The sequence below is a fragment of the Elephantulus edwardii genome, unplaced genomic scaffold, assembly GCF_000299155.1.
Source record: "Elephantulus edwardii isolate Elephantulus edwardi_28Jun2011 unplaced genomic scaffold, EleEdw1.0 scaffold00208, whole genome shotgun sequence".
Classification (NCBI taxonomy): domain Eukaryota; kingdom Metazoa; phylum Chordata; class Mammalia; order Macroscelidea; family Macroscelididae; genus Elephantulus; species Elephantulus edwardii.
Window position 1 is genome coordinate 1,711,338 of NW_006399958.1, and position 14,092 is coordinate 1,725,429.

The 14,092-nt window shown below is 49.6% G+C and overlaps 1 protein-coding gene across 1 annotated transcript in view; it reads right to left on the bottom strand.

Moving 5' to 3' along the window:
* Positions 1–12,695, bottom strand: part of KLK5 (kallikrein-related peptidase 5) — a 19,569-nt gene extending 6,874 nt beyond the window's left edge. The window contains exons 1-4 of the mRNA XM_006897283.1: positions 12,623–12,695; positions 4,221–4,509; positions 896–1,152; positions 668–801 (exon numbers count right to left, since the gene is read on the bottom strand). Of these exons, the coding sequence (XP_006897345.1) occupies positions 668–801; positions 896–1,152; positions 4,221–4,509; positions 12,623–12,695 (753 nt within the window). The remainder of the gene's footprint in view (positions 1–667; positions 802–895; positions 1,153–4,220; positions 4,510–12,622) is intronic.
* Positions 12,696–14,092: the final 1,397 nt, after the last annotated feature.

A 14,092-nucleotide genomic window follows, 5' to 3' on the forward strand; every position in this document is an offset into this window, starting at 1 on the left:
ATGAGTGGGAAAGGGTCCCAGTGGCTGGATCTCCCAAACAGCACAGATCCGTTTCATCATTGACACTTAGCATTGACCTTAGAAACCCCGATGAACAATGAATTAGGCATTACGCTGCTTAACTGAAAGGTTGGTGACTTGTCTGCTTTTACAAAGACTTCCAGCTTTGGAAAGCCAATGGAGAATTTCTTTCTGTCCTAAAGGAACACTGTGAGGCAGAATGAACTCTGTGATGCACACCGCCATGACTGAGACAATGGCACCATAGAAAGAGCCCTAGCAGCACTGTGGTTACCTACTTAGCTGCTAACAAAAGGTTGTTGGTTCAAATCCCCCAGCCACTCTACAAAGGAAAGGTAAGTGTGTCTATTTCTATGTTATTATTTTTGTTTGAGTGTACCATCAAATCAGATCTGACTGGTACAGGAGGAGATTGTCCCTCCTTCCCCCGCAGAGCATCTGGTGGGTTTGAACTGTGCGCCTCTGGGATTGTAGTTGCAGCTCCTTACCACTAGGCCACCAGAGCTCCCTAGTGTGTCTATTTCTATAAAAATTCCCAGCCTTAGAGACACAATGGGTCAGTCCTACGCTGTCTGAGAGGGACGATGAGTCAGCGTTTGGTGATGGTTAACTGTGTCAAGTGAATGGAGAAATCTGGAATTCTCACCTGGCAGGAGTCTCTGCCCGCCTTGTCTCCGGCGCAGAACATGGTTTTATCTATCTGGCCCGGGTAGGCGTTCCGGCACTCCTCTCTGCTTACCACTGTGATGTTTAAGCACTGCAGGGCCTTGGGGAAGTTCACTGTTCAACAGAGAAACACAGCTCAGGACCATATCGAGGGGTGGAGAGACCCGGGGAGGGGAGTGTAGGCATCAAAAAGAACCTGGTCACTCACCCTGCGGGCTGCTGGTTGTCCCCCAGCCAGAGACCAAGCAAGTGGTCCCTGCGGACGGGCAACGGGAGGAAATGTTGATGGGCTTGATGTTCTGATTATCTTGGATTTTTCTGTTCATCTTGATAAGCATGAGGTCGTTGGAGTGGCCAGGGTGGGAGTAGCCAGGGTGCGTGATGGATTTGACCCCGCGGAGCTTCTGCTGCCCTGATTCAAAGGCGGGGGACAGGGTATGTCGACCAAGGAGGATTCTGAAAACCCTGAAGAAGATGGTTCGCGTCATCACCTACCAAACGACAACACTGGCCCCAAAAGTGACTCCGGGACCATCTACCCCATCCTCAAACCCAGCTCCAGCGCTGTTCTCTGCTGTATCTTTATTCCCGACAACATGCCTACCCCACCCCAATCTTTACCCCGACCCCACTGCCAACTCTAACTTAAGCCTTAATTAGTTCCTGACCTTAAATGATCAATGTACACAGTCCTCACCATAAACCCAGCCATCTTCAACCTCAAACCAAACTATCTCAATCTTCTCCATAATTCCACATTTAATTACATTGTCAACTCTATGTTATAGACCACCATTCTCATCTATATCTCCACTACCAATTCTACAGCCAACCTCAGTCCCATCTTCATTTCCCAAACCATCAATCTCTCTCTCTCCCTCCCTTCTTCCCTCCCTCCCTCTACCTCTACCTCTATCCCTATTCCCAACTCTATCTCTACCTCTACCTCTCTCTATCTCTATCTCTGTCTCTGTCTCTATATCTATCCCCATCCCCACCTCTACCTCTATCTCTATCTCTATCTCTATCTTTATCTCTATCCCCATATCTATCTCTACCTCTACCTCTCTCTATCTCTGTCTCTATCTCTATCATCTCTATCTCTGTCCACATCCCCATCCCCATCCCCATCCCTACCTCTACCTCTATCTCTATCTCTATCCCCATCCCCATCCCCACCTCCACCTCTACCTCTACCTCTACCTCTATCTCTATCTCTATCCCTATCCCCATATCTATCTCTACCTCTACCTCTTTTTATCTCTACATCTATCTATCTATCTATCTATCTATCTATCTATCTATCTATCTATCTATCTATCTCTATCTCTATCTCCTCTTCACGACCCTAAATCCATCCCATCTCCAACTCTAACCCCACGGTTCCTCTTTCCCTGATTCCTAAACTATCAACCTTTGCACTCCTGAACTTCACTTGAACCATCTCTAAGTTAAAGGAGCCCTGGTGGTGCAGTGGTTAACTGCTCAACTGCGGACTGACAGGTCAGTGTTTCAAAGTCACCAGCTGGTCCTTGGGAGAAAGATGCAATGGTCTGCTTCTATAAAGATTTACAACCTTGGAAGGTCTACCAGGTGGTTCCACGCTGCTCTGCAGTGCCACTAAGAGTTGGGATTGATTGGACAGTGCATAATAATGGTCCTCAAGCCCAGGGGTGAATGGCCCCGCAGTGTAGGGAAACATGGGTTTACTCACCTACAAGGAACAGGCTCACATGTTTTCTACCACATCTGTGGTTCACTCAACCCTCAACTTAGACCTGTCTGGGGGGAACCCCTTATAGCTGATTCTGCAGTGGGTTTTGAGAGAGTATGAATTGCATGGGAAGAGATTGCCTATTATTCCTCCTGAGGAAATGCTGTTGAATTCAAACTGCAGACAACAACGTGGAAACTGGTGCGGTGCTTGCTCTGGCGCATTGGCGACTCTGCCCCTCCAGCATTTATGGATTTGAAAAGAGGCTCTGATTCTCAACCCTGGCGAGAATCGCAACATAAGGGTTTTGTATGGGAAGCCAAATTTCATACTAAATATTTGTAATAAACCGAATGCTACTTCAGGTTACAAGGGAGGCACGGATACAAGCTGGAATTCACCCTGAAGCACTAAGACAATCTTTAAATGTTCACAGGGGTAGACACTAAGGCAATCCTTAAGCCTTTACAGGATTCTAGTATTGTATTTGCTGACCCCTCCCTCCTGAGTCAAGCATAAGGTTTTCAATAGAAAGAGCTTAGCTTCATTTGCATTGAATTCTCTTGGTGATTTGCTCCCTGGCAATTTTCAATAAAGACACAGGGAAGCTAACTAAGGTCAGCACTTCAGTTGGCTTCAGTTGTTCGAGACTTATTTGTCTCCTGCTTTATCTGTTTTCTCCTACATTCTTGGTGTTCTGTCTCCTTCTTAATACTTATTCATATACTTAACCCTCAGTCCGCAACAGTTTTGAAGCGAAAAGTCAGCCGTTTGAATCCAGTTCTCTGTAAGAGGAAGATGGGCAATTTCCTCCTGTAAAGATTTACAACCCCTGAACACACAGTGGGTATTTGATTCTGTAGGAGCGTGCTATGAGATTTGGAGAGATTAAGATTCCCGCTATACCTGGAAGCAGATCTTAGATGTGATGGGGGAAACGGGCACTTTCTCACTAGAGGTTAATACTAGTAAGTACACATAAGGCCTTATTTACTTTGCTTACTGGACGCTCCAGCACTACTCAAGTTCATCATTACCTGTGACTCCAAGCCCATTCTGAATCTCACATTTATCCTCATTGTTGTTATTATGCACTGTCCAGTTGGAACCGATTCATAGCTGACCCTCTAGTGAGAGGAGATAGTTCGCCTTTCTCCCTCTGGGTTTGAACTGAGTGCCTTTGGATCACCAAGAAAACAAACAAATTTGTCTTGGAGAGTGTGAAACCAAGTTTCTCCTTGGAGGCAAGGACTTTGAGGCTTTGTCTCACATACTTTGGGCATATGGCCAGGAGGGACCAGTCCTTGGAGAAGGACATCATGCTTGGAAGGCTGGAGGGACAGCACAAAAGAGGAAGACCCTGAATGAAAGGGATTGACGCAGTAACTAGGGCAGTGGAGGGTAGGTGTGTTGGAGTCAGTGAGATTGGCTCAGGATTGGGCAGGGTTCGGAGCTATTGTGCATGGGGTTGCTATGAGTCACAGGTGACTCGATGGCATATAACAACAACAAGAAGCCATCAGAGCACAGGCCACCAGACCTTTATTCAGTCCCTAAGCATATCTTTATCCCTCTCCAATTCTAGTCTCCACCTGGATTAGCCCATCTCCAATATCTCCAATTTTAGAATCAGCCCCTCTCTAGACTGAACGCTCCTTAACTCCCATCTTTCTGACTCCAGATCACTCCAACTGAAACTCAAGCCCACCTTTAACGCTATTCCTAACTCTGCCTCTCAGACTAGCTCCCTCTTGGTCCATGCACACCAGGCCCTCCCGTCCGCGCCCCCCGCCCAGCCCTGGACTCAGTCCCCACTCACGGCTTCCTGCAGTGAGCAGCGGTCAGCAGCCACTGTGGAGCCACCAGCACGGCCCCGCAGTAGAGCTGGCTGGGTGACATCATCAGCGCCGCCTGCCACTTCTGGGAGTGCATGGCACACTCGGACCCGTTGATGATACGGCTGCTGCTGTCATCGGACCTGTCGTCAGTGCCGGTCCGCATGTCCTCACCGGCTCCAGCTTCAAGCTCCCGGGGATTCCCGGAGGGATTCCCAGAGGGATTGGAAGACGGATTGTCACAGGAAGGTTCTTCATTGGCAAGAACAGGCACTGGGGCGGGAGGGACATTGTAATAAATTAGCCACATTAACCAAGGATAATGACTCTATGGTTTATAGGTTTATGCAAGTGGATGCCACTCCTGCTTCCAAGCTTGTTTTAATCGGGGAGCTCCACCAAACACTGTCCACCATGGGTGACCATGACCGCATTTGACTCATCAGTGTCACAGTGTTCAGCTTCACAGCCACCATGAGTTACCTCTGTACAGCAAGTGGACAGACCAAGAGAACCTGGAGAAAGGATACAAGTCACTCAAATGTTGAGGACTTTCTTTCATCGGGTCGCTATGAGTTGCCTACGACTCGATGGCACTTAACAACAATAACACCAACAGAGATCAGTTGGCCTAGTGGAGAGATGCTACCAAACCAAAGGTGGGTGACTTCTAATCCATGACCCTCAGGCCTGTTTTTCATTTTTTTTTGGTCAAACATTCTTCTAGGTTGTATAGCCCTGGTGTGTCCACTTGCCATACAGAGGTAACTTGTGGTCGCTGTGAAGCTGAACACTGTGACACTCATGTGTCAAATGCGAGAATAGTTACCCACGGCGGACAGTGTTTGGTGGCGCTCCTCGATTCAAACAAGCTTGGAAGCAGGAGTGGCATCCAATTCTGTAATAGCTTGTCTCCGGAAACTCTATGAACCTGGAGGGAGGATGAAAGTCACTCAAGTGTTGTGGACTTCCGTTCCTAGGGTCACTATGAATGTCCTACGACTCGACGGCACTTAACAACAACAACGAGTCTATGAGTTTAAACTCTGACTCAACTCAAATAAACAAACGACCCACAGGCTGAGACTGTGCCAAAAGAACAAACAAGTCAGTCTCAGGAGAAGTGCAACCAGGGTGCTTCTTAGAGGCAAGGATGGAGAAACTTCCTCTCGCATCCTTTGAACATGTGGTCAGGAGGGACCGGTCCTTGGAAAAGGTGTAATGCTGGGAAAGGTGGAGGGTCAGAGAAAGAGCAGAAGACCCTCAACAAGACGGATGGACACTGACTGTAACAGTAGTCTTGAGCATATTAGAGATGGTGAGAACGGCACAGGACAGGGCAGAGTTCAACTCTGCTGTTCACAGGGCTTCTTATGAGTCCTAAGTGCCTCAATGGCCTATAACAACAAGAAGTAGCAAAAAAAAAATAATTAATAGATAAGTGGGGTGGTGGTAATATATATACATATATACATATATATATAACATACACATATAATATATACACATAATATACACATATATATTATATAAGATATAATATATATCGCAATAGTTGATTGTTGTTGTTGTTGTTATGTGCCGTCGAGTCCTTTGCGGCTCATAGCGACCCTATGTACTACAGCCCTAAACTCTGCTCTGTCCTGTGCCAATTGCACCATCTCCGATACACCCATCCCGATTACCCCAGTCACTGAATCAATCCACCTCATAGAGGGCCTTCCCCTCCTGTGCTGTCCCTCCACCCTCCCAAGCATGATGTCCCTCTACAAGGACCGGTCCCTCCTTACAACATATCCGAAGTATGTTAGACGGAGCCTCAGAATCCTTGCCTTCAAGGAGCAGCCCAGTTTAACCCTTTCCAAGTTGAATCTGTTTGTTTTCTTGACAGTTCATGGTGCCCTCAATACTCTTCTCCAGCACCACAGCTCAAAGGCATCAATTCTCCTTCTATTCTCCTTAGTCATTACAACTCTCTGATGCATAACAAATGATAGCAAAGATGATGGCCTGTATCAGACGTACCTTAGTCTCCAGAGAGACACCACTGATCTTCAGTACTTTGGAGAGGTCCCTAACAGCCTACTTTTCCATGCTGATACGTCTTTTAATTTCCTGGCTACTGGTGCCAAGAGTGTTGACTGTGGAGCCAAGCAAACCAAAGCTGTGAACAATCTCAATCTCTTCACCATCCATCCTGATGCTGCCAATTGGCTCAGTGGTGAGAATCTTTGTCTTCTTGATATTGAGCCTCAGTCCATACTGAAGGCTGCAGTCCTTGACCCTCTGCAGTAAGCGCTTCAAGTCCTCCTCAGTTTCAGCAGTCGGGGTCGTGTCATCTGCCTAACGCAGATTGTTAATCGATCTTCCACCAATCTTGACCCCACATTTCTCCTCATAGAGCCCATTGCAATTAATTACATTAATCAATGGTAATTGGTGTTATAAAAGCAATTGTGTATGAATGAGTCAATGAAACTGTAATTACTGTTATAAAAGAAAATGTATATGACTGTAAAGCCCATATGTTATGTAAACTCTCACATATATTTTAACATAGAACATAACAGGCGGGGAGGGGCTTAGATGTCAGAGGCGGAGCCAGGGCGGGGCTTTAGTTAAGGGGGCGTGACCTGGGACAGGGGGTGGGTCTTAAGTGCCTGCGCTGCCCTACCGAGGGGCGTGTCCAAGGCTTTAGGGGCGGGGTCAAGGCTAGGGAGGTGAAGCGTGGAGAAGACTCTCAGATTGAGGTTTACACTCAAGGGCACAGAGCCTGAGTTTCAGGTGTTCAAAGTGAATTTTGTCTGGACTTGAAGGATGTCTTAGAGCACCTAACGCTCAGGTGACGTCTGGTTGCCAAGGTATCTTGATACCTTGGAAGAAAAGCAGTCAGAATGCTCCTAAAAGTGAAGGTGAATTGATTCCTTCCTTCCAAAGCACTTCTGAGTGGAGTCAGACTGCCAAGCTTTTGGTTTGCCCCAAAACTCACTTTCACGTACTCAATTCTGACTCATGGGCACCCGCGAGCCGGTTACCTCTAAAGGAGAGGAGATTGTCTCATCTTTCTCCCTGGCAGTAGCCGGCTCGAACTGCCGGCCTGTACATTAGCATTCCAACACTCAGCCTCGTGTATGACCTCAGGGACTCTGGTTTTGAGATAGGACTCAGGAGCCGTGAGTAACCCCAGTGGTGGAGTCTGAAGATGAGCTTGAACGTTTAGGAGTGGTGCCAGGATTTAGAAAACAAGGTCAGGCTGCAGAATGAGGCCAGGGCGGAGCCTGAGAAGGGGCAGGGTCGTGGGCCACCCCGTGGTAGCCTATCAAACAACAAGCCCTAATTGTGTAAGAAGGTGATGCAATAGTTAAATACTCAGCAGCTAAACAGAAGGTCATTGGTTCAAACCCAGAAGATGAGACCTTCCAACCTGCCCCGCTGTAGGATTTCAGTGCAAGGAGCAGTTCTGCTTTGCTATATAATGTCGCTATGAGTAGACATTGACTCGAGGACACATGACAGCTTTAGGTCAAGCTCTGGTGACAGTGCTTGGCTGCTAGTCAAAAGGCTGGTAATTTGCACCCACTCAGGAGTTTCAAGGGGAAAAGGCCTGGTCTGTTTCTTCTCTGCTCCCATAAAGATTACAAACGCATTGCTGTTGAGTTAATTCGGACCCCACAGAACAGAGACCCTATGGAACAGATTAGAACTGCCCTGTGGTATTTCTAAGATTGAACTGAAGACCCGCGCAGCTCTCATCGCATAGTGTCAAGATGGAACCAACTCATAGCTGACCCTCCAGTGGGGTTTATAAGAGCCTGTAAGTTGCATAGGAGTGTTGGTAGCTCCGGTGGCCTAGTGGTAAGAAACTGCATGCTACAATCCCGAAGGTGCATGGTTCAAATCCACCAGCTGCTCCAAGGGAGGATGGGCAATCTCCTCCTGTGCAATTAACTGCTGCTGAAAACCTACCCAGAGGGTCATCTATGGGTCGCTTCTGACATGATGGTACGTAACAATAACAGCGGGTTGCACAGGAGGAGATTCGAACCACATACCTTTGGGATGGCAGAGCCACTCCCTACCCACTATGCTACCAGAGCTACAGTACAACCTAGAAAACCCTAGGGGGGGACATTCTGTTCTGTCACTTGTGCTCAATATGAGTCTGAATTTACAGATTTGACACACAGCAATACAATTTGTGTCGTGTGGAAAGGGAGGTGGGGGCTGGGCTCTGTTAGCTGGCCAGCAATCCTGGGGTGTGGGTGGGGTCTGCCCCAAAGGGGGCTAGTCGTAAAGAAGGGACCTGAGAGGGAGGCACAGCCCAAGAAGGAGATTCCTGAGTGGAGATAAAGTTTGACTGTGGGGTGTAGTTGAGAAAAAGGGGTGAAGGCAGGAGCCCGGGGGTGGAGTCAGGGTTACGGTGTGAGGGTGTGTGCGTGTCTGTGTGCGTGTCTGTGTGCACAAAACAGTAAAACAGTTCAGCCCTGGTGACATAGTTAGTAGGGATTAGTGCGGCTAACCCAGGCCACACCTTGTTGATGGTTCAAATCCACCAGTGGGAAGAAGATGGGCCATCTCCTCCCATGAGATTTACAGACTCAAAAACCCAACAGAGCATCAGATAGGAGTTGATTCCAACTCGATGGAAACGAATTATAGCAGCGGTATTTTGGGGGCTTGTGTGGCAAGAGGAGAGACCAGGAAGGGTTTCTCTGAATTCTCAGACACAAATATGCCACCTGATTCCTGATTCCTTCTGTCACCACCTCCAGCAGCCACTTTACTTGGTGACGTGTCACCCTCCCTTCCTCCAAGTTCGTCTGATGACTCCTAGTCTTGACCACGAACCTTGACAATCTCCTCTCACACAAAGCCTTCAGTCACAAGTACTCTCCAAGGAACACACACACACACACACACACACACAGAGCCACCGTCATAGATAAACCCCATGTCCTTACACAGGAAAGAGGTCCATGTTGTCCACTGGACAGCTTCATTTACAGTTCAAGTTCAAGGTCTCCCCGGATACACACTCTCCCACCACTGTGGATACTCCAGCCAAAGCCACGGCCCTCCAGTCTCGAAAGCAGTAAAATTTTATGGGAGGGGACTCTCCCCCACTTCCTCCTGTGGAGATTCAAACTGATGACCTCTCAGTAAACAGCCGATACATTTACCATGACGCCATCAGGGCTCATCAGAGAGACAGAGAGTCTTAAATGACCTCACATATGTACTCACATGCTCATAATGCATACATATGTGGAGACACACACACAAAGAGAGAGAAAGAAAAGTATTTCTGGTCAGCAAGAAGCTGCAATGCAATCCCAGAGTTATGTGGTTCGAATCCACCAGATACTCTGCTGGTAAAAGAGGGACAATCTTCTCTTGTACCGGTCAGATCTGATTTGCCAGGACATGCAAAAAATAATAATAAAATTTAAAAAAGTGTTTCTGGTCACACTGCCACAAGACTGCATTTAGCGGACACTTGGGGATCCATGTGCAGTGTGTCAAAGAGCCCTGGTGGCCCAACCTATTGAGGGTTGGCCTGCTAAATCAAAAGGTTGGCAGTTCGAATCCACTCAGAGGGAGAGAGAGGGGGTGGTCTCCGCCTCAGAAACCCAGCAGAGGATCCTCGTGAGATAGAGCCAGTTCAAGGGTGGTGGTTCCACTGTACGTGACCTGGTGGCCCGTGGCAACTCCAGCTCGCAGCAGGCTGTGTGTGCAGAGCACAACCGCTCCGCAGGGTTTTCCCTTCAGGCCACCAATCGTCCCACTAGTAAATTGATCACTTAACCGTGTCCACCACCAAGCGGCTCGTCGAGTGACCTGGCCGCACTGTCTCACGGCCACATTCTCAATGCAACAGACGCTGGATTCCACAGGGCGGGGACAGACCCCCTGACACAACAGCCGCGAAGTCACACGCACAGTGGCATCCTCGAGACGCCACGCGGATGCCACAGACCCACACACGGCCCCCCCTGTGCACAGAGCCTCCCCTCCGGCCGTTACACGAGCACAGCGATGGCTGGTGCGTGTCCTCCTGCTGGTCCAGTCCCACAGCGACCCTGCCCTTAGAGTTTTCTAGATCGTCATCTGTAGTGAACCGATTGCCAAGTCAGTCTCCCTTGGAGCTACTGCGTGGATTTGAAGCACCAACCTTTTGGTTACTAGCCAAGTGCTAAACCCTTGTGCCACCAATGCTCTTTATCACAGCTATGCTGCCATCGCTAGGCGCTGGCAAGTCACTTCTAACTCATCCTGTAACAGAGCATGACTTCCCCGTGGGGATTTCTAGGGTACAATCTTTAGAGGAAGACGTCCAACGAGCTGGAGTGACACGGTGAGCGCAGCAGTAGGCTGGGGTGTGTCAGAAATGATGAGGATGGCGCAGGATAGGGCAGGGTTCAGGGCGGCTGTTTATAGGGTCAGCTGGAATCATACTCCCCACGACGGCACTTAACAACAACAGCAATCTTGATGGGAGCAGGGTTTTTTCCTGCCCTAAAGCCACTGAGGAGGTTTGAGCCACTGACCTTCTGGTTAGCAGCTCACCATTTAAACCATTAAACCACAGGGCTCCTTATACAACTGTGTTGTTGTTGTTGTTGTTAGCTGCTCCGTTCTGAGTCCCAGGTGACAGAAAGGGACTGGCCCCCCCAGGTCTTCAACGGTGCCATCTGTGCGGGAGCAGACTGCCAGGGCCTTTCTCTAGCTGAACTTATCCTGCAGTCTCTCGGTCACAGATAGCACCTCCTCACACATTTCCATAGTGACGGCCACTTTGTCTCATTCCTGATGGAGGACCTGAGGCACCTGCAATGTTATGGAGTCAGACAGGCAACTGTAGCGACCAAGACAGCGCCATGGACGCCGCCCTGTAGGTCCCTAACTGGGGCCAGTATGTGTGGCATGGAATGGCCCTGCTGGTTTTCCAAGGCTGGGACCCATCAGAAGTAGACACCAGGGCTTTCTTCCAGGGTCCCTCTGGTGGGTTCAAACTACCAATGTTTTGGTTGATAGTCAAGCACTTAACTGATTGTTAATATATAACATAATGTGTGTGTGTGTGTGTGTGTGTGTGTGTGTGTGTGTGTGTGTGTGTGTGTGTGTGTGTATGAGTGATCGAGTCAGATCCAAATGGCACAGGAGGAGAGACTGCCCCTCCTTCTCCAGCGGAGCATCTGGTGGATTCAAACTGCTCGCCTTCGGGATTGCAGCTCAGCTTCTTGCCACTAGACCACCAGAGCTCCCTGGAGTCCATATAATCTTAAATGTGCCCATAGCCACGTACGTACACAGTCACAGAAGTCACAGATAGGGCCCCAAGGGTCAGCCATGGACTTGACATGGGAAGTAACAACACACACACCCACACACACAGAGGGTTATGTATAGCTACACACACACAATTACGAACACAACCACCTTCAATTGCTCACATACACACTCGTGTTGTTACGCACCGTCAAGTCAGAACTAGTTGATCCCCTGAGAGGGTTTTCAGAGGCTGTTTATCTCATGAGAAGAAATTGCCCATCCTTGTCCCTTGGAGCAGCTGATGGATTCGAACCACTTGCCTTAGGACTGACAGCACAACTCCTTTCCACTAAGCCACCAGAGGTCCCTCACACAGTCATAGGGTTATGCTTAGTCACACACACCTAATTACCAGCACAACTACCTTCAGGTTGTTTTGATAAAACGGACACACAGTTACAGGGCCCATGCACAGACATCGCCAACATAACCACTTCAGGCTTACACACTCACACAGAGACGCCCCGTGACACAGTCGCAGATACAAAACCAAGGAACACCACTGTCATCCATTCTCCCACGCTCAGTGACACCCCCCCCACCTCCAGTCGTTCCCCAGGGTTTTCTTGGCACCAGCAGCTCCAAGGGAGAAAGACGGGCAGTCACTTCCCATAATGATTTGCAGCCTCGGAAACCGACGGAGGGTCACTGAGACACAATCGCCTCCGTGGCGGTGGGTTTAGACTTTTTTTTCAGAAGCGGGTTGCCAGGCCTTTCTCCTGCAGTACCAACGGATGGTTTGAAACTGGCAACCTTTCAGTTAGTCTCATGCAAACCACACACTATGGAGGGCTGCTATTCAGCCGTCTAGGGCATGATAGGATTGCCTCAAAGGGATTCCAAGGCTGTGGTCATTCCAGAAGCAGGCTGCCTCATCTTCCTCTCCCTGCATTGTGTCTGGGAGGTGGGAGTATGTGCCAGCTTTGCAGCCCAGCTCTTAACTACTGCGCCACTGGGGACTCCTTCACACACACACAAACAAACACACACAATCGCGCGCAGTTAGCCAGCATGTTCATATGCGTGCATGCGCGCGCGCCAAGGTTCCACCCACCTGTGACCCCCAGAATCAGGACTGCCAGGAGGGCTCCAAGCATCCACGTCCAGCAGAATCCCACTGTAGCCATGGCAACTACACCACCTAGGGTGAAGAGAAGCTCTGGTGATGCTGGGACCCTCAGCCCACACCCCCTTTTTCTGTTCCCCACATTTCCACCCTCACGCACCCAGAAACTAGAGGTCCAGCATGCTTCCATGAGGGAAAGAAGTGAGAGGCCAGAGAAGCGATCTGTCAGGGACCAGGAGACCGATGGCAACACAGGGAACCAGCAGCAGGGCGCAGACGTGTCCCTACTTCCCCAGCGCGCGGAGCGCCCCCAGGCCTCACCTGCCGCGGCCCCAGATAAAGGGTGGGGAGCCTGCTCCCAGCTCCTCCGTCGACCTCGACCTCACGGGCTTGCCCGGTCCTGCTGCTGCCGCCTCTTCCTGGGCTCCGGGCACCGGGCCTGGGTTATAACCACCCACTGGTCCCCCGGGCACATTCCCGGGTGGTGAGGCGCCCAGCCCGGCCTTAGCAATCGCTCCTCCTGCCGCCCCCCACCTCCACCCCCAGAGCACCCCCCCACCCAGTACCCAGCGCCACTCCCTCCTTGCAGGGCTCTGGGGGCATGGGGAGGGGTCTGTTGAGGTCAGGCCCCCTCCTCCCACTGCCCCGAGCTGCCCCCAGGTGTCCCTGGCCTAGCATCTCTCGCCTACCTTTGCATCTCTCGCCAGCACCATGATTTAATTTTCTACTTTTAAATTTCTTTCAGATTAAATTTGCTTCAAGCGCTTTCCACCTTCTCAGCCCCTGTTTTGCTCCTGTTTGCCGTTTTGTCTCTTGTGGGGTTTTTTATTTGTTTGTTTTTGCAAGTTCTTTCATCTTTGTGTTTTCTTTTCAGATCTTTGGGACTGTCTCAGTATCTGGCCTCAACCCTGTGTCTCTTCATGGCTCACCCTCTTCCTCTTCGAGTCATCCATCTCTCTCTCTCTGTCCCCCTCTCTCTGGGTCTCTGTCCCCCTCTTTATCTGGGTCTCTGTCCCCCTCTCTCTCCCTCTGGGTCTCTGTCCTCCTCTCTCTCTCTGGGTCTATGTCCCCCCTGTCTCTCTGTCTCCTCTCTCTTTAGGTCTCTGTCTTTCTCTCTCTCTCTGGGTCTCTGTCCCTCTCTCTCTGGGTCTCTGTGTGTGTCTGTCCCCCATCTCTCCAGGTCTCTGTCCTCCCCCCATCTTTGTCGCCTCTCTCTCTGGATCTCTGTCCCTCTCTCTCTGAGTCACTGCCCCCATCTCTGTCCCCCCTCAGGTCTCTGTGCCCCCCTCCCTCTCATCTGTTTTCTTGCTTTTGTGTGTGTGTGCTTTAATATACTTTAGAATTTTCAAACCTTTCTTTTTTCCTCTTCTGCCATTATTATTATCATCTTCTTCTTCTTCTTCTTCTTCTTCTTCTTCTTCTTCTTCTTCTTCTTCTTCTTCTTCTTCTTCTTCTTCT